The sequence below is a fragment of the Choloepus didactylus genome, chromosome 2 (assembly GCF_015220235.1).
Source record: "Choloepus didactylus isolate mChoDid1 chromosome 2, mChoDid1.pri, whole genome shotgun sequence".
Lineage (NCBI taxonomy): Eukaryota > Metazoa > Chordata > Mammalia > Pilosa > Megalonychidae > Choloepus > Choloepus didactylus.
In genome coordinates, this window is record NC_051308.1 from 187008335 (window position 1) to 187032411 (window position 24077).

At 38.1% G+C, this 24077-nt stretch overlaps 1 protein-coding gene across 9 annotated transcripts in view; it reads right to left on the reverse strand.

Moving 5' to 3' along the window:
• FGGY (FGGY carbohydrate kinase domain containing) overlaps nt 1-24077 on the reverse strand; it is a 472286-nt gene that overhangs the window by 250669 nt on the left and 197540 nt on the right. For 8 of the 9 annotated variants that reach the window (XM_037827092.1, XM_037827091.1, XM_037827085.1 and 5 more), the window contains 2 exons: nt 13188-13303; nt 11784-11888 (listed from right to left, as the gene is read on the reverse strand). In XM_037827092.1, coding sequence (XP_037683020.1) covers nt 11784-11888; nt 13188-13233 — 151 coding nt within the window. In that variant the 5' untranslated portion in view covers nt 13234-13303. The remainder of the gene's footprint in view (nt 1-11783; nt 11889-13187; nt 13304-24077) is intronic. The other variant, XM_037827090.1, reaches the window with a different exon arrangement.

Consider the following 24077-nt stretch of genomic DNA (forward strand, 5'->3'; position numbering starts at 1 on the left):
ATGAACAAGAGAAGCTAAACTTAAGAGGCAGCCGTTATGACTTGCCACATGCAATACAGAAGGCCAAGCACTTGGAATGGCTACCTTTCAAGAACATTAACTTAAATGGCCTCTAAACAGAAGAAAATAATATCATGAAGTCAAACATCCACCTGGATTCTAGAAGCAAGTCCTGAGTTAATACATTTAAAAAAACAAAACAAAAACAAAAACAAATGAAATTGGATTGTGAATTTTAGGGTGATTAAAATACATGGAGCTTTGCAATGAGCCATCTTGTTAGCTCATTTTTCTCCCAGAATTTTGGAGAAGCCACGATGGGTTCTGATCCTCTGAGAGCCACATCTTCAGGCCTCTTTTCCCTATGCTACTTCAGGGAAAGGGAGGAAGGAACCCCTGATCCAGCATTTATCTTTTCACATCAACCCAGCAAAGTGTGGAATAATCTCCCTGAGCTGGCAACGAGAAGTGCTCTGATGTCAGACAGATCTGGATTAGAATCTAGCTCCATGATTTACTACTATTTTTACTTTGGGCAGGTGATATCATCAGAATAGACAACCCCAGGCTATCCAACTGTTTTTCCCATCCATTGGATCTAAATTATCTTTTTCATCTTGGTCACTCTCCTGTAGATGGACTACTTTTTGCCAATGGCCTTTATAAAAATGAGGCCCAGGATGGAACACAGGACTTCAGATATAATCCAACCAGGACTGTGGCTCCTGCTGATCCTCATCCGACACCACAGCTAAATTAACGCAGCCCAGGCCAGGGAGGCTGTGCAGCCTGTGGTTAGCCACGCAGGCTCTGGAACAGACCTATCTCTGGCTCCATTATTTACTGTGTGACCTTGAGTAACTTCACCTTTCTGTGCCTCGGTTTCCTCATCAGCAAAAGTGGGTACAGTAGTACCTAGGCACCACATAGACTGGTTAAGAGGGTTAAATACATGAATTTTATAAAGCATTTAGAAGTGACTGGGACATAATAAATATTTAACAAGTATTTGCTTGGGTTATAGCTTCTTAATTTAGGTTACTAGTGAGTTTCCATTTACATAATTGAAAAGCTGCATTTTCTTCCTTCCTTGAAGTTTTTCATGAAAAGACAGGAATGTAAATTTATCCCTGATAAAAATTCATCTTGTTAACTTTAGTTCATGCTTGTAGGCTGCTGATCTTTAAAAATATTTTTTAGATTCTGTTATTCAATTTAACTACAGTTTCCTGCTTTTTATAGTTTACAAATTTATTCAGCATGTCTTCTGTGTCTTCATCTAACTTGCTGACTGAAAATACTGACAAAGGCAAGGCAACATGCAATGCCATGTGTCACACTACTATAGACCCAAATGGGTTGAGAGTAAGTCTTTTATCAATACTCTTAGAGATACGCTCAGCCATTTGGGAATACAGTTGAATATATCATTCATTCCAAACTTCCCTATTTTGACTAAACAGAAACTGTAAGAATCTCTCGAAACGCATGGCAGTTAGAATAAATTTCTTCTGTACCATTTTATTGATCTATTAACAGTACTTTCAAAATTCTAATTAACTCATTTATTCAACAATATTTAACAAGAAGCTATTCTGTCAATAAACATAAATAAATATAAGAACAGGGTGATTGTGGATAGTGACATGCTGGAGTGGTGAGAGAAGGCTCTTCTCTGATGACAGCTGAGGTAAGAGATGAACAAAAAGAGAGACAGTCATGTGAGTATCCCAAGAAGGGCCATGCCAGACAGAGGGCAGAGCAAGTGCAAAAGCTTCATACACTAGAAATGTCTGCATGGCAGAAAAAAAGGTCATTGCTGTTTGGATGGTGAATGGTGAATACATGGGAGCATAAAAAGCAATAAAAGAGAGAGAGCGTGGGAGAGTAAGCACACATAGGATTCTGTAGGATATGGATGTTTTATCCCCCCAAATGTAATAGGGAGCCATTGGAGGAACTTAAGCAAGAGAGTAACATAATCTGATTTGCAAGTTTAAAGTATCATTCTGGCTTCTCTGTGGAGAATAGATTATCAGAGGGAAGAACAGAAATAAGGGGGAAACTGTTAGGAGGCTGTTACACTAATCCAGACAAGAGATGAAAGTACTTTGAACCTGGATGACAGCACTGGGGAGGAGTGGGAGTGGTCAAATTCAGGGTCCATTTTGTAGGGAGAGCCAAAAGGACTTAATGACGGATTGAATGTAAAGTGCAAGAGAAAGAGAAGCATCAAAAACAACTTCTAGATTTGGGTGCTGATCAACTGGGAAAATTATGGTACTTTTTAATGAGATGTAGATGATCAAAGGAGAAGCATGTTGGGTCGCTAAGCTGTGTGGGCAAATCAAAAATTTTGTCTTGGTTATTGTGTTAGTTTGAAGCTGTTACATACCCCAGAAAAGTCTATGTTCTTTTAATCTATTCCTGTAGGTGCACACCTGTTGTAGGTGGGACTACTGGGGGAGATGTGCCTCACCCCATTTGAGGTGGATCTTAATCCTTTTACTGGAGTCCTTTATGAGAGGATAAAAGACATAAAAAGATAGAGAGCCCAGAGAAGCCCCACAGAAGCTGAGAGACAAGGACACACCCACATAAGCTGAGAGAGCCACTGAAGCCAGAAGCTGAAAGAAACGAAGCTCAGGAGAGAAGGACCAGCAGATGCTGGCCATGTACCTTCCCATGTGACAGAGGTGTCCCAGATGCCAGTAGCCTTTCTTCAGAGAAGGTATCTGCCAGCAGCCTTTCTTCAGAGAAGGTATCTTCCACCTGATGCCTTAATTTGGACATTTTCATGGCCTTAGAATTGTAATTTGTAAGCTAATAAATCCCCATTGTAAAAGTCAACCCATTTCTGGTATACTGCATTCCAGAAGCTTTAGTAAACCAAAATATTTATCGATTCCTCATATCCACACCCCACCCCACCCCACCAAGCCCCAGCCACCCATACATAAAACATTTATTTAGTGGTTAAGCTAGGCAGAGGAGATAAAGAGCCCTAAAAAGCAACAGTCTACTTAGGGATAAAGAGTAAACACACATAAACACACAAATAGAAAGTACCAGGAGCTATCGGAGCTTGGATTATGTACAAACAACCCAGACAGAAAGAATATTATTACTGAGAGAAGAATTTCAAGAAAAGACAACACCTGAGGTTGGTTAGATTAGCAAGACTTACTCATAGTGAACCTTGGCTAGTTCCTGATGACATTCTCTTTCATAATTATATACGTAATACTCCAAACTAAGATCTCTTACATCATTGGCAGTAGGAACAAAGGTCAATAGTTTTTAGGGACCAAAGTTTTGGAAGACTGGGATAATGACCATTTCCTTTCTCTGGGCAGCAATTCAATCTTACTCTCAGAGACACCAAGATCACATCCGCAACCCATCTTCTTAGTTGGGGATGTCCAGCGGGGCAGGAAAATATAAAATTGACTTAAGATGGTCAAAATACGTTCTTAGGTTTCCATTTTTTCTCAGTCACATTCTGTCTGTATGAAGCCAGTTCTCTGTGACAACAATTTCGGCATCATCTTGCATCCCATTTCCTTGCAAATTTTTCAGCTCCAGCCACACTGGTGTTCTATTACCATGTTCTCTCCTGCCACAGAGTTATTGCAAATGCAGCCTCCTTTACCTGAAATAGTCTTCCTAACCCTCTTCATCAAGTTAATGCTTATCAACCTAGTTTAAGCATTATTTTTTCAAGCATTTCTTGATATCCCTGATAAGGTTATATCCCATATTACATATTCTTGAAGTCCCCTCTACTTGTTCTTTGTAGCATTAACCTCAGTGGCACTTTTGTGACTGACTGATTAACATATCCTTTACTAGACTGAAAGCTCTAAGAAGTCAGAAACCGTGTTCATTTGGGTTCATTATTGTTTCCAAGGGTTTAGCTCAGTACTTAGCATTATTAAGTTAATGAATGAGAAGAGAAAGGAAATAAGAGTTGAGTGTTTCCTTTCTCTTTGGTCATTAACATGATTTTGTCTTTGCACACCATGGGCCCACCCTTCTTAGTTTTCCTTCCTTTGAATATAATCATCATAAGTCCATTTTGGTTGTTCATTTGAGTTGGTATTACAGGAGCCCAGTGCTGGCTCCATGTTGTCAGCATATTACAAATAGTACTAAATCTTATTGTGTTGGTTAATTTAATGGCTGTTTACTGGGGTCTTATCAGAAATCAGACACTCTGTATAAGGACCATGGAAAATAGGAATTAATGCACCTATGCACCTATTTTATAGGCAAGGAAACCAAGTCTCAGTAAGGTTTAGTGAGGTGCCCAAGGTTATACAGCCAACGCATGGTGAATTGGGGATTTGATCCCAGATCTTAGTGACTCAAAAATGTGTGACTTCTGGTTTTCCCAAATGTAAAACTGGAATAAAACCTACTTTACAAGTTTGATGAGAGAAACAGACGTGATGATGTGTGAGAAGAAATACTCTTTTAAAGATATAAACACTGTAGGAATATTAGCCACTGATTTTTCTAATTAATTCTTATCAACATATCCTATTTTTTATTTGCCTATAGATATGTGCCCTTCTATTTGTGGGGAAAAGCTAAAGAATACCAGCAAAATGGGACTGAAAAATTTAGGGAAAACTATAATTCTAATCAAGGTGATTTCTCAAGGAGATAAGACTGGAAATTGACTATGATTTAGAAGCAGAACTCTGATTGGATTTATTATATCCTATCTGGAAAACGGCTGTGTGAACACAAGGATAGAGCTCAGAAAAAGACATTCCCTAAAGTCAGAAGTTGACAATAATTAGGCGAAACTATTCAAGGGGCACTGCTTTGGCAGACATGACCTACCACCTAGACAGAAATTTGAGTTCATGGACATGGACAATTATGGTATTAAGAACTAACATTTTCTGAGGACTTATGTGCCAGCCACTGTACTAGAAGCTTTACTTGTTCTTTAATCCTCATAATATACCAATTAAAGTTCAGAAACATCAAGTACCTCATCCAACATTAGATATGGCAAAGCTTGCATGGCATGCATATGACAGAGTAAAAATTAAACTCAGGACTGTTCGACTCTGGTGATCAAACACTTAACCATTAAGATAGCAATCACTAGTATATTACTTAATTATCCTAGTTTAAAATATATCAGTCTCTTAAGAGCTTGATTGGTATATTCTTATAATCCAAGATCAAATTTTCCCTGGCTAGTTGGGCAGAGTCCAATTCTTGGGTTTGCAAGGCTGAGGACAATGGAGTGGGTGATAAGTCGTCTCTCTTGGTGCTATTCTCCTAGTGATTAGTCTCAATCAAATGCTGGTACCCACATTGGCTAACGACCAAAAAGTTGTTGAAAATGCTTAAATAGGAGAGTAGCATGGAGTCACTGAAGAGCCTCCTCAGGACTGCAGTTCAGATGACCTGGTTTCTGGTCTCAGCTCCATCACTAAAATGCTGCAAGACCTAGGAAATTCTCTCTTTATGTGTACAATGAAGGAGGTAGAATAAAATCTCTAAGATCCCTCTCAGTTCTGGTATCCATTGACTCTCCAGCAGAAGTAGGGAAGTTGGAGGTTGAGCTCACTTTCTGAGGGCTTCCAATAATCTTCTAGATGTCATATTGCAAAAAGGAGCAGTTCCATGAAGATTTGTATAAAGCAAAACATCTGATAACCATTACTTCACAGAATGATATGGTCATCACTGCTCCCTTGCCCTTCTGGCTATTCCTGGAAGGGCCAGCAGCTGAAACAATACTTCTTGGAATCTAAAGATGGTAAGTAGGAGGCTGAAGGACAGTTATTTCTTTCAGGCCCAATGCAGTGTTGAAGATTGCTGTCCCTCAGATGCCAAGGTGCCATTTAAAAATGATAATGACTGATACTTCTATAGGATTTATAAACCACACAGTTCTGTGTCATCCTTTACTTCATTTAAGCTTCACAACAAAACTTTGTGGAAGGGAGGGTGGATAATGGGGACTGCATGTGATACGTGATTATGGGGAAAAAAAATGGACTTCATACACACACACTTCACCGGAGTTTACAAAACTCTAAAATGGTCCCTGTTACCCTCAATTTTATTTACTGCATTGGCAGGAGTAGTAATTAGAACCATCTATTAAGAAGAATGGAACAAATCATATTGAATATCTTACCAGTAGCCCCCATCTTCAAGGAAGGATAGAAATCCCATTAGAAATTAAACCCAGTCCATTCTCCTATCTCATCCTTCACCTGCCTATCCCACTCAAGGTCCATTATACTCTATCAACACCAAACCATTCACTGACATCCTACACCCTTTCATGCCTCTGTGCCTTTGTACTGTTACTTCTGCCTCAGAAGCCATTACTCATCTTTTCAGACACATCTCAAATGCCTCCTCCATGAGATGCCTTCCCTGAATCTATCACCAGTACTCTGTTTCCCCACAAAACTTTGGATATCTATTGTCCATTACTAAATTTATTTATTAATTTATTTTCCCCTCTAGTAGATGGAGATCCCCAAGGGGATGGACCATGATGAATTCATTTCTGCATCCCCAGTACCTAGCACAGCTCTTGGCACACAGAAGGCACTCAGTAAGTGTGGTGGGATGAATGGATGGATGGATGTCGGGATGGACTGCTAATGGGGACCTCCAGGCCATGTTCCATCAAGCAGAAGTTTAATTTTAAAGGGTAAATTAAGGCAGCACATTACTCAGAGGAAATATACTTGCTGCAATACTGAAAAGAACTTGTTCTATCGCTTGGATAAGAATGTGTAGAAGGGAAGAAGGTGAGAAGAAGAGGGTGAGAAGAAGATGAAGATAAAAGGTTCAGAGTGAAGTGTAAATTCAAAGCCTGGCCCAAAGCACCCACAGGGATGGACCCACTCAGGACATGGGAGATAGTGATCTGACAGGCCCCACACAGCCTAGAAAAGACTGGGATTACCAATGGTCAAAGATTTCCCCAGACCACCCAACACAGATTACTAAAAAAGAGCACGTACTCACCTGATCCCAAGAGGGAGCAGCAGTTCAGTAAAGCTCTGAGAGCAGCCCTTGAAGGACAGAAATGGTCACTGCTCATTCACACCAAAGAAAAAGAAGTCTCACGTTCAACAGAATGAATGGATGAACCCTTATATATACATGCCCATTTCTACAGGGCAAATACATAACATTTGGTATTAAGAGATTAAAAACCCACAACTGTGGATGGCATCACTGGAGTCACACTCTTAACATTGGTTATGATGGACACTGTTGGTGGAAGCCCTTTAGGCATATTCTTACAAGGGGATTTCCTCTTCTCTTCCCCAGAATGGGGCTGTATTGATGAGAACACTCTTATCTCCTGTTTCTATATCTTACTTATTCTACCCATGGGAGGAGAAGTCACTTAGCTGATTGGTGAGACTTGAGAGAGCCCAACATCCAAGGGACCATGTTAACCAGAAGTGTACCAGTGCACTGATATGGAGTAAGTAAGTTGATCAAGCCAGGTTTCTTCTCTCTTTGTCCCAGCTTTTTGGCTTGCCAGTGAATGGGTGGTAGAGTCAGGTAGTTCCCAAAGTCCAGCTAGATGCAGAAAAGACACAGGAGCCCTCCATGCTATTTAATTCAGTCTGACCAAAGCCAATTCAGCACTTTACCTCAGCTGGCTCTCTGAATTGTTCTCAACTGGTTAAACCTTAAGAGAGGAACAGTGAAGGGTGTACAGACACATCTATGTCCCCCCAAAATACTGACATTAATCCTTTACCTACATTTTTAAGCCTGCAGTACAAAAATATCTAAAATGCAGCTTCAGTTATTTCAGGGTTAAGGAATGTGAAATTCCTAACTTACCTAATTTTTTTTTTTTTTTCCTGTGAAGGAGTCTGCAATATTTCCTGTTACAGAAAAGTCTCTGAGCAATTTGCCACAAGAATGAGCTTGGACTGCAGATATCATTCAGGTTGGGATGTGCCTTCCACAAAGGACCCTTCTAAAGTAGCAGATGTGTTAGTACAAACGGACTATGGATACTGATTTTATGTAATAAAATCATTGTCTCTGCCCCCTAGTAGTACCATTTAACTCAAAGGAATTTATGGAGAGTCCATTAAGTATTAGGGACATTTAGAGCCAAAAGGGGACTTATTCATCAAATCCTTCATTCAAAAACATATTCACTCATTCAACAAATATTTCATTAGTGTCTACTTATGTGCCAGGGACTGTGCCCACGCCACCAGATGCCTGAAATACAATCTTTCGGGGCAGAGAAAACCAGTGAATAAAAAACAGCTTCCCTCTCCTCAAGGAAATGTCTTCCTTCATGTATGCTTTATCCTCATTTCTGCATACTACTTAACAGCTAGTAACTCCTTCTACTTGTGCTTTAAGTTTGTTCTTTGCCTGGCTTCCCTGACCTCAAATCATGAATGATCTACAAGCTAGCACGCTGAATCCTTTTATATAACAAAGATCTTTCTGCAATACAAATAATCACTCCATAATTCAGCCATCTTGCAAACATGAATTTTCTTAAAGCAGCCTACCCCAATAACACAATGAAGCACTTTTCCCAGGAAGTAACAAGGCAACTGGGACATGCTGAAAGAGAGCCTGGATAATCGATTGGAACAGGTGGGATGTTGCTTATCTCCCTGAGGGTCTTTTCTCCCTGCTGAGGTCTTCCTTCCTGTTTGCTTTTGATAGATGTTTAGGATTAGATAGGTAACCTGGGAATGATCCATGTGGAACTGAAGGTCAAAATTTACTGACACAGATCATTTTATTGGACTGTGGATATATAATTCCCTACAAAAATTCTGAGTTTGGGCTTTCTCTATCACTTTCAAACATTAAATAGAATAGCACAGCTTCAATTGTAGAGGAATTTCTGCTATATTTTTTGATTCACAAAACTATTTTTCCTTACTTCACATAATGTTCCAAAATCAAACAATTAAATTATCTCATTGAAAGAAGGCATTAGGTAGTAATATTTTAGCTTTTGAAACTTGCATGTAGTTACTTAAAACACTGTAAATTTTTCCCCTGTCCTTGAAATACACCACATAAATATTGCATTTGATCCTTAACTTACACTTCATAAATAATTTATTTCTAAAATATTCCTCATAAGACCATAAGACCATCAGTTGCTGAGGTGTTCAGTTTTTAGGGAAAGCATTTATTTACTGCATGAGTCCAAGAAGGCTGGTAAAGACTTGGCTAAGAGCTCCACATGGAGCAAATTATGATAATTGTATTAATGCTCAAATCCAGGACGCTCAATGCTCAAATCTGCTAAAAGGTTTTGTGCTATATTGCCCATATCTTGACAGGCAAGGAGTCTACTGGAAATGTTTAACACTTCATAGGGAGGCTTCCGAGATTCATTTTTCATAGTTCCAAGAATTGCTAACGAATGTCTGGAGGTAGCTTTCAGAGGAGTTTCTGAAAGTCACAATTGAGAGTTAATATGCTCTTAAATATCTTCCAATTTTGGTTCAGGCTGAAACTACAAGTTCAAGTCACCAGATATGGAAATCAAAGGAAACATCATACAATTAATTTTGATGAATGGGTAAGTTTTAATTCATGTACAGCAATATTCTGGTTAATGATATGTCTCCCTAGGACATCCATTAAAAATCCATTAACTTAACAGGCAAAAATCTAATAAAGTGACTCTGGAAATTTTCTGCTAGATTAACATTATGGACTTTTAATGAATATTTCCTGTAGGTATTGCTCTATTAGCAGAGTTAATATACTAATTAAACATGGGTCTTGTGTGAGGGACGAAAAAGCATAAAAATATTAAAATAATCAGAAAATCAGAGATGAAGTTGAACCCAAGTCACCTAAGATGCTGTTAAAATCAAGAATACATTATATCTTTTATCAAGTAAAAAGAGTCAACATCCCAGTCCTAGTCATCTCAATCATTAATTCATTCACTTATTAATCAAATAGTAAATAAGCTACTAAAATGCATCATGCCCTGTGCTAGTATTAGGGATATATAGGTAAATTAGTAAAAATTCTAATTCCAAGGGACACACAGTCTAGCATGAGACTGATGCACATAAACAGGTAATCAATATATACTACAATAAAGCTATGTTCAACATATGGGAATACTCAGGGAAGAACTAATTTGGGGAGGGGGTGTATAAATTCTAAAATTCACTTACACAATTAAGTAATTGAAATTGAAATTGTGTTCCAGTAAAAGATTAGTTCTTTCTAGACCTTCCCAGTGGGAGGGTATCTATCCTGGCTTACCATTTATTGGCTCTGTGCAATTAGACAAGGTTACTAATCTCTCTGATTCTCATGTATAAAGAAGGCTAGAGTACTTTTGTCATGATTCTGAGAACTACATGAAACAAGGTATGTGAACGCACAGAAAACTGTGCTTGGAAAATAGAAGGGGAAGAAGGATTAGTTTTTATTCACTACAGGCATACAGTGGATATTAATTGGAAAGGCAGTATTCCCCAAAGTGGTGAGAGCAGAATTTGGAGTCATCTGAATATAGGTTTGAATTCTGCTTCTACCACTTGCAAACAATGTAGCCATTAGTTAGGCACACTTAACCTTTTGGAGATTGGGGTTCTTCAGCTGTAGAATAGTACAAATAAAAATAACTCTGTTACATAGTTATGAAACTGTAAGAAGAAAGTGGTTGTACGGCAACAGTATAATGTCAGGAAAGCAGTATACCATGAGTCTTAATTGGCACCAGTATGTCTTTCACAGGCAAGACTAGGGATATACAGAAAGGACATGAGACTTGGCAGAGTTCATGCCACTAGTGCTAGAACTAGGACTAACGTAGCTCTTACTTCAGTGTGTTAGGTCCAACTTGCCTGCACTCCCTCAGTTACAGGACTAGAGACCCTCCCCAGGCACTGGGTCATGATAGTTCTTCATCAGGCCAGGAGCTTATATAGTCTCCATAATAACAGGTAGGAGACTCAGGTGTCCTGCTTTAGCTCTGAAGACCAGTACCTAGTGCCCCAGTATTTATCTTTGCCATAGTTTTCTCTTAACTCCTGTCTATCTGGTTCAAACAACTGTGCTTATGCTTTACATGTGCCATCAGTACATATTTATCAACACCTTCCATGCCCAGATACTCAAGAGTAAGGCAGATTTGGTCCCTGCCCACCTGGCACTTTTGGTTTAGCTTCACTTTCCTGTATGGTTCTGACCCGAAGCACTCTCCAAAATCCCAGTCTGCTTGGCAGGAGTCACAACACACCATACTCTTGCCAGCTCCCCCAATCTCCAGAAAGGCAAAGTTTGACTCCATTCTTCAATTGCTGTCCCAGTTGCTGGCTCCAAATGGTCTAAACACTTAGGATTTAAAAACCAACCACTAGGACTTAACGTATCAAATTTCTTTATATCCTGGGAAGTTATACCTCCCTTATCAGTCTGAGATCCCACCACACCCCTACTCCTGTCCAGATACGGATGTTTGTACCAAGCTAGCTCAAGTTGGCTTCGGGTGCTAAATATTGGACAATTCGGTTGTCCACTGGAGGCCAGAAATATAACCCAGTCAGTGCCCTCAATCTAGTATATCCCAAGGAGGCAGTCTGCTTTGGTAGAAAAGCATGGCGTCAGAAACCTAAATTCTACTACTGGCTCCATAACTTAATAGTGGGTGAGGAACTGAATCTCAGTTTCCTCATCTGTAAAATGGAATAGCAATCCAAGTAGGTTTCTGAGGATGAAATGAGATAATGTATATAAATCATCTAGCAAAGTACCTGGAATGTAGTTGATGAATTGTGACTGCTGCTTTGCTTTCTTCTTTTCTCCTGGTTCCAAGTTTCTCCCCTTTTCTACCAGCTCAGCTCCTGAGATGGTATCACCTAAGTCAAAGAAATTCTAACATGGCTCTTTATGTGTACTACCCTTGCTCTGTTATTTTCCCCAGATTTGGCTACTAGTAGTTGAACAGACCACAGACAATTGAACTCCCACGGTTACCAGTGAGATAAAAGGATTCCATTGGAGAAAAGTAAAACTGAAATAATCTGCTATGTTACTCAGTTATCAAGGGTGATTAGAAGTTGTAGTAGACACCACTCCACCAATATTTAATAGTACTACCCTCAAGCCTTAGTCAAATGGATGGACATATGGCTGTCCAGCCAGTGACTATATTTCTCAGCCATTCTTGGAACTTAAAGGGGCCCCATGAATAAGGGTTAGGCAATGGGATGTGATTATAAATGACGCAGCCCATTTCCACATTACGCTCCCTCCAAAAGAATGTGCATGGACTTCTCTGGTCCAACTGTTCCCACTCACTGGCTGAGAGATGCTAAGAACTTGAGTAGCTAACTTGGATGCTACGTTGGAGGCTGTATTTTCAAAATGGCAGGGCTGCCCTAATAGTCACTTATCTCTATTCTATTACATGAAAAGGAAATAACCTTCTATTTTGTTTAAACCACTCTACTTTTTAATCTTATAACATGCTAGCCTGCACACTAAACAATACAAATGTATTTCTATTTTAATGAGGCATCATTACTTACTCGATGGCAGCTAGAATTTTAAGCAAAATGGCTAGAGGAAATAAATACCTTCTAGTGAAATGATCATGCAAACCTTAAATTTTAATGTGTCAGCTATCGTAATATATACTACTACCTGAGTTCTTTTACCAGGTAAACCCTCACCCATACCTTTATTATGCAGTCAGTGACACATAAAACTGGACATCTTGCACACTATGGCTTTGTCAGCAAACCATGTTGCAGTTTACATCTTGTTTTTAGCTTCGATTCTGCTCTCTTTTTTCCTGTGCATGGTTTTGCCTTGCCCGTTGAACCTAATTCATGGAACTATTTTTCTAGTACTGACTGGAAATAATTCATACAAGCACACTCTTGATTATGCTATATCAGTTGTTCCATACAAATATTTTCCCCAGTCTAGCCCAACTTCCAGGATTCTAAATTTCAATGCAGATTTTCATGACATGTATCTCCACTGAGTCCATATAAGTCCTAAGACAAGAGCCTAGTAACACACATGGTGTTCTTTCTGCATTTTAATTCAAACAAAAACAAAACAAAACAAAACAAAAAACAAGCAGACATCCTCATACATGCATGCACATGCACACGCACACACACACACGAGTTTTTTTATTCTTTTACCTATTTTACTGTAATTATCTGCAACAAAGTCTTCCAAACCAATCATCTTCCAAAAACTGTCATCCCAGCCCTTCTCTGCCAAGTATGTCCATTTGCACACCAGTGAGCAGAGAGACCTAAGGACATAGGAGAAAGACAAAAGTACTAATATGAGCTGCACTTCCTTTATATTTTTCCAATTACCTACAAAGACATTTGTAGTGGTATTGAGAAAGTGGAATAAACCAAAATAGTTACTTGTACATCCCTGTTTAGATTTAAAAAAAAAAAAAAAGCCCCCATTTATGCCTGTTAAATGTTGATAGCACCTCCTTTTGCTTTCAAAAGTCCCAGCCCTTTATTTGGATTCTGATAAAACAAACCATGTATGTGACTATTCCTATATTTACATTTACATGACATTTGTGAGTGTTCGGTTTGCTAACGCTGCCTTTATGAAAAATACCAGAAATGGATAGGCTTTTATAAAGGGGATTTATTAAGTTACAAATTTACATAAAAGTGTCCAAACTAAGGCATCAACAAGATGATACCTTCACTGAAGAATGGCTGATGGTGTCTGGAACACCTCTGTCAGTTGAGAAGGCACATGTCTGGTGCCTGCTGTTCCTTTGATCCCAGGTTGCATTTCAAAATGGCTTTCTCCAAAATATCTTTGGGTCTCTCTTAGCTTCTTCAGCTCCTGTGCATCTAAGAATCAGAGTCCTCTCTTAGCTTCTCCAGAGCAAACTCTGGTCTAGCATCCCCAAAAGTCTCTAAGCGTCTCCAAGTGTCAGCGTCAGTGTCAGCAGCTCTTAGCTTCTCTCCAAAATGTCTCTCTCAGCTGCTATGAGCTCCTTCTGTTTGTGAGCTCTTTTATAGGGCTCCAGTGATTAAATCATGACCCACCCTGAATGGATGCGGCACGTATCTCCATGGAAATAATTTAATCAAATGTTTTGCCCACAGTTGATTGAGTCACACCTCCATGGAAACAATCAAAAAATTCCAACATAATCAACACTAATTATGTCTGCCCCTAAAAGATTTCATTAAAGAATATGGCTTTGTCTGGGGGACACAACATATCCAAACTGGCACAATGAGACAATGAGAAATTATAACACTGACTAGCTATTTGATGATATTGAGCATTATTATTAATTTAGGTGTGATACTGTTAACTGTGGTTTCTTAAAAATTTCCTTATCATTTAGAGATAACGTACTGAGATGTTTACATATGAAATGACAAGATATTGGGATCTGCCTCAAAATAACAACAGACATGGAAATGAATGGGGTTACGGATGGGACAGGATTAGCCATGGGTTGGTGGTTGTTGGGGATGGGGGATGGGTTCACGGGGTAGGTGGGGGTCATTATATGACTTTCTAATTTTGTACATGTTCTATAATTTAAAAGTAGGAAAAGAAATGCCTGTATAGATAATGAATAATATGATCTAAAACAGCCTGAACAATATTTAATAGGAAGAAGACTTGAATACTGAGGTGTTTTCCTTTCCAGGTCATTAGTTTAGCCATAGTATTCTACACTCCATCAGTTCTCTGAAAAAAAAGTTATGTTCTTACACACCTCTGTGCCTTTATCCGACTACTGTCTGTTTGGAAGGAAAACTCTTCCCAGCGTCTTTGCCCTGATAACTCAAATTCTTCTTTTAGCCTAGGCTGAGACACCAGTTCTGAGTTAGGTACTCCTCCTCTGAGCACCCAGATTGTGCAGTATATCTTCTATCACAGTTCTTATCATGCTGTGTAATTAATCATTTCTTTATATATTTTCCCCATAACTTTACTGCCTTCCAATCTGTTCTCCAAATTGTGTTCAAAGCAAACTTTGTAAAATAAAATCTGATTATAACATCCTCTGATTAAAACAACTGCTTCTCACTATATTCAGGATGAAATCTGGAGCTTAAAAGACCCTTCTTGATATGACCTGTGTCCACCTCAAGTTTCTCTCTTGTCATTCTCACCTTTGCTTTTTCCACTCTGCAATACTGAATTATTTGGTTTCCCATACTGGGCCTTGATTTTTCACTTCCCTGTACTTTGTGTCTTTTGCTTCATTCTGTCTGGAATATTTTTCCCCTTTATGCATCTAACTCCTAATCAGCTTTTGCAACTCAGCTCAGATGTTCCTTTTCAGGAAGTCCCAGTGCAGGGCACATTGAGTTCAGAGCCTTTTCTCCAAGTTCCAACCTGGACTGTGATGGTTAAGTTCATGTGTCAATGGTATCCAGTTGTTTGGTCAAGCAAGCACTGGCCTGATTGTTACTGTGAGGATATTTCATGGATTTCAATAATCAGTAAGTTGATTGTATCTATGGCTGATTATATCTACAATCAACTGAGAAGACTGCCTTCAGCAATGAGAGAAGACTCATCCAGTCAGTTGAAGGCCTTAATGGGAGAAGTGATGATTTCAGCTGTTAGAAGGAAGAATTTCCATCTCCACTTCAGCCAGACAGCTTCTCCTGGGGAATTCATTGAAAACCTTCATTGGATTTCCCAGCTTGCAGCCTTCCCTATGGAATTCAGACTTGCCCAATCCCACAGTTGTATGAGTCACTGTTGGTTTTGTTCCTCTAAAGAACCCTGACTAAAACAGTTTTTGGTACTAGAAAGTGGGGTGCTGCTATTGCAAATACCTAAAATGTGGAAACAGCTTTGGAATTTGGTAATGGGTAGAGACTGGAAGAACTGTGAGGTACTTGACAGAAAAAGCCCAGGTTGCTTCGAAGAGACTGTTGGTAGAAATATGGATGCTAAAGGTACTTCTGATGAAATCTTAGAAGGAAATGAAGAATGTGTTACTAGAAATGAGAAGAAAGGCAATCCTTCTTATAGGTTCTGATGTCAGATGGAAGGCAGAACTCGAAAGTGATAAACTTGCATATTTAGTTGAAGAGATTTCCAAGCTAAGTGTGGAAGGGACAGCCTGGTTTCTCCTTGCAGCTTATAGTAAAATGTAAGAAGAAAGGAATAAGCTGAGAACTTAACTCTTAAGCACAAAGAAACCAGAAACTGGTGGTTAGGAAAATTCTGAGCCTATCCAAATGGTTTACTCTGAGACTAGGGTCAGAAGCGGCTCTATCAAGGACCTCCCTGAGTTTCCAGAAGCAAGAACGTGGAAAATAGGGCTCCTTGTAGGGGCTTAAGTGAACATGGGTCCAGTCAACCATTTCAGTGGAAATTATAGAGTACATCTGAGGCCAAAGGTTCTCTGGACATCTCTAGGAGAGAGCACAAGTACAGGACATTATTTTTCTTATTAGTGAGTAAAGGCAAGATGCCAGTGGCAGAGCAAAGGGTTTTCCTCTCCATGAGGTGTCTATTAAAACCAGGGTTTTGTCATTACCTGAGGTAGAATAGCTATTCCAGGATAAATATTCACCTTCAGGCAAGCTGTATCCATCGGCTATTGAGACACCAACCACCACCACCAATATCAGGAGTTTGTAAGATTGGAATTAGAGGTAGGAGAATGAGAAAGACAGGGTCTACATTAGCAAGCAGAGTTGCTTCAAAGATCAGCAACTGGACAGAATTTAGGGAGATGTAAAATTAGAGAAGGGGTCACTGTTGGCCAATTTATTCACTTTCAGCCAGAATGCTAGGGCAGGAATTGCCACACCTACCACTGCTTTCTGATTCGCAACACCAAAGAGACTCTAAAAATATATATGAGAGTTAAAAGAGCATAAATACCACAGAATGTGCTGGCTTAAACAAAAGAAGTTTATTGTCTCACCATAACATTAAGTATTTGCAGGCAATATTTTCTCTGAAGTCTGTGGCATTCTGGTACTGGCTCAATTTCTGCCTCAGTCACGTGGCAATATACCCCTTTCTGTCTCCTCCTTTGGTTTCTCTTCTTCCTGTGCAGTCCACTTCTTATAAGGACTCCAGTCATAATGGATTAAGGCCAACCCTCATTCACTTTGGCCTCACCTTAACTAATAACATATTCAAAAATGGGTTCACACTCACAGGACTAGGGGTTAGAACTCAAACATGTTTTTGGAGGGCACATGATTCAACTCCCAACAATAGGCGAAAAAAATAAATAATACCTGACTCATGGGGCTTAGTTCACCTGAAAGATCACACAGAATATCTATAAAAAGCAGGTCCCACTGTAGTAGAAATAATCAACAAATTGTAAGAGATATTAATAATTAAAGCAATGAGAAATCAGAGGTAGAATAAAAAAAGATTTTCTGGGACTAAAAAAATGATTTTAAATTTTAAATTTCAGCAGAAGTACTGAAAAACATCACTGTCACTGATGAAAATCAAATTAATGGTCTAGAAGACAAAGAGAAAGAAATATGCTACTACAAGTAGGAAATACATAAAGAGAAACAAATAATGAGGGAAGAAACAAAAGAGCTGGAGGGCAGACCCTGTGGCCTAACATGACAATAACAGGAATTCCAGAAAGTATATTTAAGAAAGAAGAAAAGGGAAGAACAATGAGCAAGGTGGTATAATGAATGAATACAGTACTAGAATTATTATTAGCCTGAGCTGAAATAAGACTTAAGCTTACAGATTAAAAGTCTCATTAAGTCCAGGAAGTAAATCCAGGAAACACTTGAATTTCAAGAATAAACAGAAAATTATATAAGCTTCCAGGCAGAAAGAACAAGTTACTTACCAAGGAAAGTGTTCTGGTTTGCTAATGCTGCGGAACGCAAAACACCAGAGATGGCTCGGCTTTTATAAAAGGGGGTTTATTTGATTACACAGTTACAGTCTTAAGGCCATAAAGTGTCCATGGTAATGCATCAACAATCGGTACCTTCACTGGAGGATGGCCAAGAGCATCTGGAAAACCTCCGTTAGCTGGGAAGGCATGTGGCTGGCGTCTGCTCCAATGTTCTGGTTTCAAAATGGCTTTCTCCCAGGATGTTCCTCTCTAACCTTCAGCTCCTCTCTTAGCTTCTCCAGAGCAAAAGTCTGCTTTCAAAGGCCATCTTCAAACTGTCTCTCATCTGCAGCTGCTGTGCTTTCTTCAAAGTGCCCCCTCTTGGCTGTAGCTGCTCTTCAAAAGGTCACTCGCAGCTGCACTGAGTTCCTTCTGTCAGCCCATTTATATGGCTCCACTGATCAAGGCCCACCCTGAATGGGTGGGGCCATGCCTCCATGGGAATATCTCATCAGAGTTATCACCCACAGTTGGGTGGGGCACATTCCATGGAAACACTCAAAGAATTATAATCTAATCAACACTGATAGGTCTGCGCATACAAGATTACATCAAAGATAATGGCGTTTGGGGGACATAACACATTCAAACCGGCACAGCAAGGGATTCAGATGAGCTAAGGAATTCTCATCTACAACCCAGGAATGCAGGACTGCAGTGGAACACAGAGACTATTTAAAAAAAAAAAATGACTCAAGAATCCTATGCCTGACAAAATATCATTCAGCTGTCAGAGAAAAAGAAAAACATTTTCAACATGCAAAGATTCAAAAAGTAAACCATCTACATATGCTCTCTAATGACAATACTTAAGAAACAACTCAAGCAAATAACAATTGATTCAGAACAGCTATCTCAACATAGGGGAAATCAAAAACAAGAGGAGCCAGTGGTGGTAAACACTGACCTTCGTTTTCATTCTTTCTCACTCCCCTCACCCCACACCCCACTTTATGCTTCTCTCTCCCTCCCTCCCTCCCTCCCTCCTTCTCTTTCTGTGATGCTCATGCTCTCTCTCTCTCTCTCACACACACACACACAGACTTACATCTAAAAGGATTATGAAAATGTAAACAGGAATTTGTAATATTACATAACAAATTTCTCTTGAAACATAAGAGGCATGCTATATTATAAGGAAAAAACTAATAATAGCTTAGAACTGAAAAGATTAAGCTAAGTAAGCAAAACCTCAATGTCAGAGACTGGAGAAGGAAAAGAAGAGCATCTTGGGATACATATGTATGTTTGAGCATGTTCCAGTTTCCTAGCCTGCTCAAAGCAGATACCAAGAAATATGTTGACTTTAACAATGTGAATTTATTAGCTTACAAGCTTACAGTTTTGAGGCTGAGAAAAATGTCCAAATCAAGGCATCAACAAAGTGATGCTTTCTTCCCAAAGATCGGCTGCCGGCAATCCTCGGCTCTTCTGCCACATGGCAAGACACATGGTGGCATCTGATGGTCTCTCCCTTCTCTTTTGGGTTACATTGATTTCAGCTGCTTGCTTCCATGGCTTTCTCTATGCCTGAATTGCATTCTGTTATAAAAGGCTCCAGTGAGGGGATTAAGAACCACCCTAGGCCACACCTTAACTGAAGTAACCTAATCAAAAATGCCTGCTTTTAATAGGTTTACACCCATAGAAATGGAATAGCTTTAAGAACACAACTTTTTTTCTGGAGGGTACATACAGTTCCAAACCATGGCAGGGCACAACCTAAGTTTAATGTTGGCTATAAGTAATGAAAAGGTAATCACTTCAAGGAAAAGCTTAGAAGAACTCTCAAGGTAACAAGAAATAAAAAGGAACCAAACAGAAAATTAAAAAGCCAGCAAAACCAAAACAAACCAAATAAAATAAAAAGGAAAGGTTTAATGGTTAGGAGCTGTGTACGCAAAAAAACATATTCTTAAACTTAATCCAATTCCTGTGAGTATGAACCCATTGTAAGTAGGACCTTCGGATGAGGCTACTTCAGTTAAGGTGTGGTCCAACTCAATCAGGATGGGTCTTAATCATATTACTGGAGTCCTTTATAGGCAGAATAAAATTCAGACAGAGAGAGAAAATCACAGGAAGAGCTGAGGGTCAAGAGATCCTAGGAGAGAAGGGAGAGACTAGAAGAGGCTGCGATGTGCATTGTCATATGACAGAGCAGCCCAGGACCAAGTATCACTGGCAGCCAGACCCAGAATAGTCTTTGGAAAGAAAGCACTGCCTTGCTAATGCCTTCATTTGGACTTTACCCTAGCATCAAAACCATGAGTTAACAAATTCCCACTGTTTAAGCCAAGCCATTGCATGGTATTTTCTTAAGCAGCCAAGGAAAAGTAAAACAACAGGGAAGAGTACAATGCTATATAATAGAAAACAAAAATAATATATAAGGAATATAATCAATCATTTCTGTCATTATATCAAATGTGAATGGGCTGAATTCTATACCTGGTGAATATAATCTCACTGGGACTAAAATTAAACTATATTTTGTTTATAACACAGCTTTTCTATGTGATTTTTAAAATGTTAAAGGTTAAAAATTAAAACTGAACAAAATAACAAATACAAGTAAAAATTTTAAATAAGACAATATAATTACCAGAAAAAAAAAAAAGAATACAAGATCAAAAACAAGGCAAAGAGGATCATTCCATAATTTCAAAATGCTCAAAGAAGAATATTACCGATCATAAAATTTTATGAACCTAATAATACCGTGTCAAGTATATAAAAAAGAGCCCCCAGAAATGAAAAAAGTACTTAAAAATACACATTTCTATTTAAAGATTTTATTATACCTTGAGAATTCTAAGAAACACATAAACCAATGCAATAATAATAATTATTATTACTATTGAGGAATTAAAGGACTCCAATACAATAAAAAAATCAATTCAATATACTCACATTGGGAAAAGGAAGGGAGAATGTTTTATAATACAAGCAGAGACTATACAAATAAAGTGGTATTTATGGGGAAAAGTAGTTTTAAAAGCTTTTAAAAGAAGAATGCCTAAAAATTAATAACCTAAGCTGCCAACTTAGGAAATTATAAAAATAATAATAGATTAAACTTAAAGAAAAGTTTAAAAGCAACAGCAAAGATAAAAGTAGATGGAAGTCATAAAACATTAAGATAAAATTCCAGAATCAAGAGAGATGAAGCATGGTTCTGTAAAAAGACATGAAAAGAAAAACTTCTGGCAAAACTGAGCAACAAAAAGTGAAAGAAAGCAAAAATAACAAATATGAAGAATGACAGATACAGGAGACATGAACAAAAAAAAATAAAAGGATAATGTGACCAACATTATGCTAATACATTTGAAAATTTAGATGCAATGGACAACTTCCTAGAAAAATAGAACCTACCAAAATTGACTCAAGAAAACTTTAATAAACTTATTCCATTAAAGAACTGAAACATAGTGTAAATAGTCCCTCAAATGACACTTCAAGCCCTAAGAGGTGTACTAGAAAGTTCTAAGAAATGCTCAGGGAACACAGCACTCCAAAGTATTTTGAAGTCGAATGCTTCCATGTTATTTATAAGGGTAGGGATAACTTTGTTACAAAAACCAAACAAGGACAGTTTGAGAAACCAAAATCAGAAGCCACTCTGACATCTGAATTTGGGCAGAAAAATCCTAAGCAAGAGATGACTGAACTTTATATAAAAATCTATGAATACACTTTGCCACAGTAATTTATTAAAGAAGGAAAAAAATGATCAATTCAAGATAACAACACTTATTGAAGTAAGAATAGAGGCTTCCACTTCTGACCATCATGGAGTAACAGAGACTGGAACAGTAGGAAAAAAACACAATACTATAAAACAACTGTTTTTAGATCTTGAACAACAGGTAGCACAAGGCTGTGATCTTAGAGACGGAAACAAATGAGGTCAGCCCTAAGATCACTGTGGCTTTCTGCCTGGAGGCACATGCCAGACCACAAAGCAGGAAGAGGGATCCAAGGAAAGCACAGCAGCTTTACTAAATTGAAAAGAACAAAGAACAAATTTCAGGGAACGTGAGATGGCTGGAAGTTGTAGCCACACAGACTTCCAAAGTGGGAGTGGGTACCTATGCAGAAAGAGAGTTCCAAAAATCTACACAGGGGTCCTCTTAAATCTTGGCTAAATACTAAGATGAACAGTTCTTGGAGTTCACAAAGGGCTGGGAATCATTTAAGTTACCAAGAATCAAAGTGAAAAGTCCTCTTTAATCTCTCTGGGCATTCGGTAGAAACCCTATAAGAAATATGCCTTGGAAGCATGGCTAAATTTCCATAGTGTAAAGGCTACGCTAAACCTTATCTAACAAAGTTTAAAAAGAAGTCTCCAAAGGATAAAAATAAACTATAAGTAAATTAAGAGCCTACCAGAAGAAATAGCTCAATACTCCTCATAGGAAGATGACAGAGTTTAGACACTCAACAATATAAAATTGACAATGTCAGCATCCAATAAAAAATATTGGAAGAAATAATGGTCAGAATTATTCTGAATTTGATAAAAACTATAAATCCAGATGTCAAGAAGCTCAATTAAACTATAACAGAATAATATAAAGAAAACCACATCAAGGTACATTATAATCAACTTGTGAAAAAAAAGTGAAAAATGAAAATCTTAACAGCAGTCAGAGGGAAAAAAAGACACATTAGAGAAACAAGGGCAACAAGTTTGCAGACATTTCTCCAGAAACAATGTAAACTAAAAGAAAATGGAATGACACCTTAAAAGTGCTGAAAAAATTAAAAAGAAAAAAGAATCGACCTAGGTTCCATATTCAACAAAAATATCTTTGAACAATGAAAGTGAAATACAGACTTTTTCGGACAAGCAAAGGCTGACAATTCATTATCACAAAACCTGCATCACAAGAAATGTTAAAGGAAGTTCTTCAGGCAAAAGGAAAATAATACTAAATGGAAATGTGGATTTACCCAAAGGAATGAAGATGATCAGAAATAGTAAATGTGTGGGTAAATATAAAAGATATATTGTTTCCTATTTTAATTCCTTTAGAAGATAACTGACTACTAATGACAAAAATAAATAGCAACATAATGTGGGGTTTACAACATATGTAAAAGCAAACCATAACAATAATAGCAGAAATGATAGAAAGGGAGAAATGAAAGTATATTATACGTGATGGGGTTTAAAATTATTTTAAGGTTGATTGCAGTAAGTTAAAGATGCATTTAATAAGTCCAAGAGCAACCAGTAAAAAAAGAGGTATAACTAATAAACAATTTTTGGAAAGAAAATGGAATACTAAAAACATTTAAGTAATCAGAAAAATGCAGAAAGTAGGAAAAAATAATATAGATGAGAAGGAACATAAAAGGCAAAGATGACAGCTTAAATCCAACAATTAAATATGAATGACTTAAAAACCCCAATTTTTTTATTAGAGCAGTTATATGTCTACACAACAAGCAAGCAGAAAGGAGAGCCCCCAACCCCACATGCAGTGTTCCCTATTATTAACATATTTAATTAGCATGGTAATTTTGTTACAGTTGATAAAACAATATTATTATAATTATACAGTTAACTATAGTACATAGTAAAAACCTCAATTTAAAGGCAGAGATCATAGACTGGATAAAAATAAAAAATAAAATCCAACTATATGTTGTCTAAAAGATACAACATAGATTATAGAGAAAAGGAAACACAAATATATGCCATGCAAATACTAATCATAACAAAGTTGAAGTGGCTATATTAATATCACACAAAGTAGACTTCAGAACAAGATATGTTACCAGGGATAAAAGGGGACATTACAGTGATAAAGGGTGAATTCACCAAGACTCGTGAGTTAAAGAAGAAATTATAATTTGTTGATTGCCAGATTGAATTTAGCTAAGGTTACTTTCATCTTTATGTCAGCACTGGCAAGCAGTGCAAAAACAAGCAGTGTAATAACTACATAAAATCAGGGGTTCATGATGATACAATCTGATGTTGTCACCTAGGGTCACTCTTGTTCTTTATATTGGTTTGACTTAAGTTCTGTGGCTTCAACAGCTCATGTTGATTAAAGGATCTGACAGACTGGAGGAGTCCAAAAACTACAGGACTTGCTGTGTTTTACACTATTTTAGGCAAGAGAGTGTGTGTGTGTGTAGGGCAGGCCGAATCAGCACT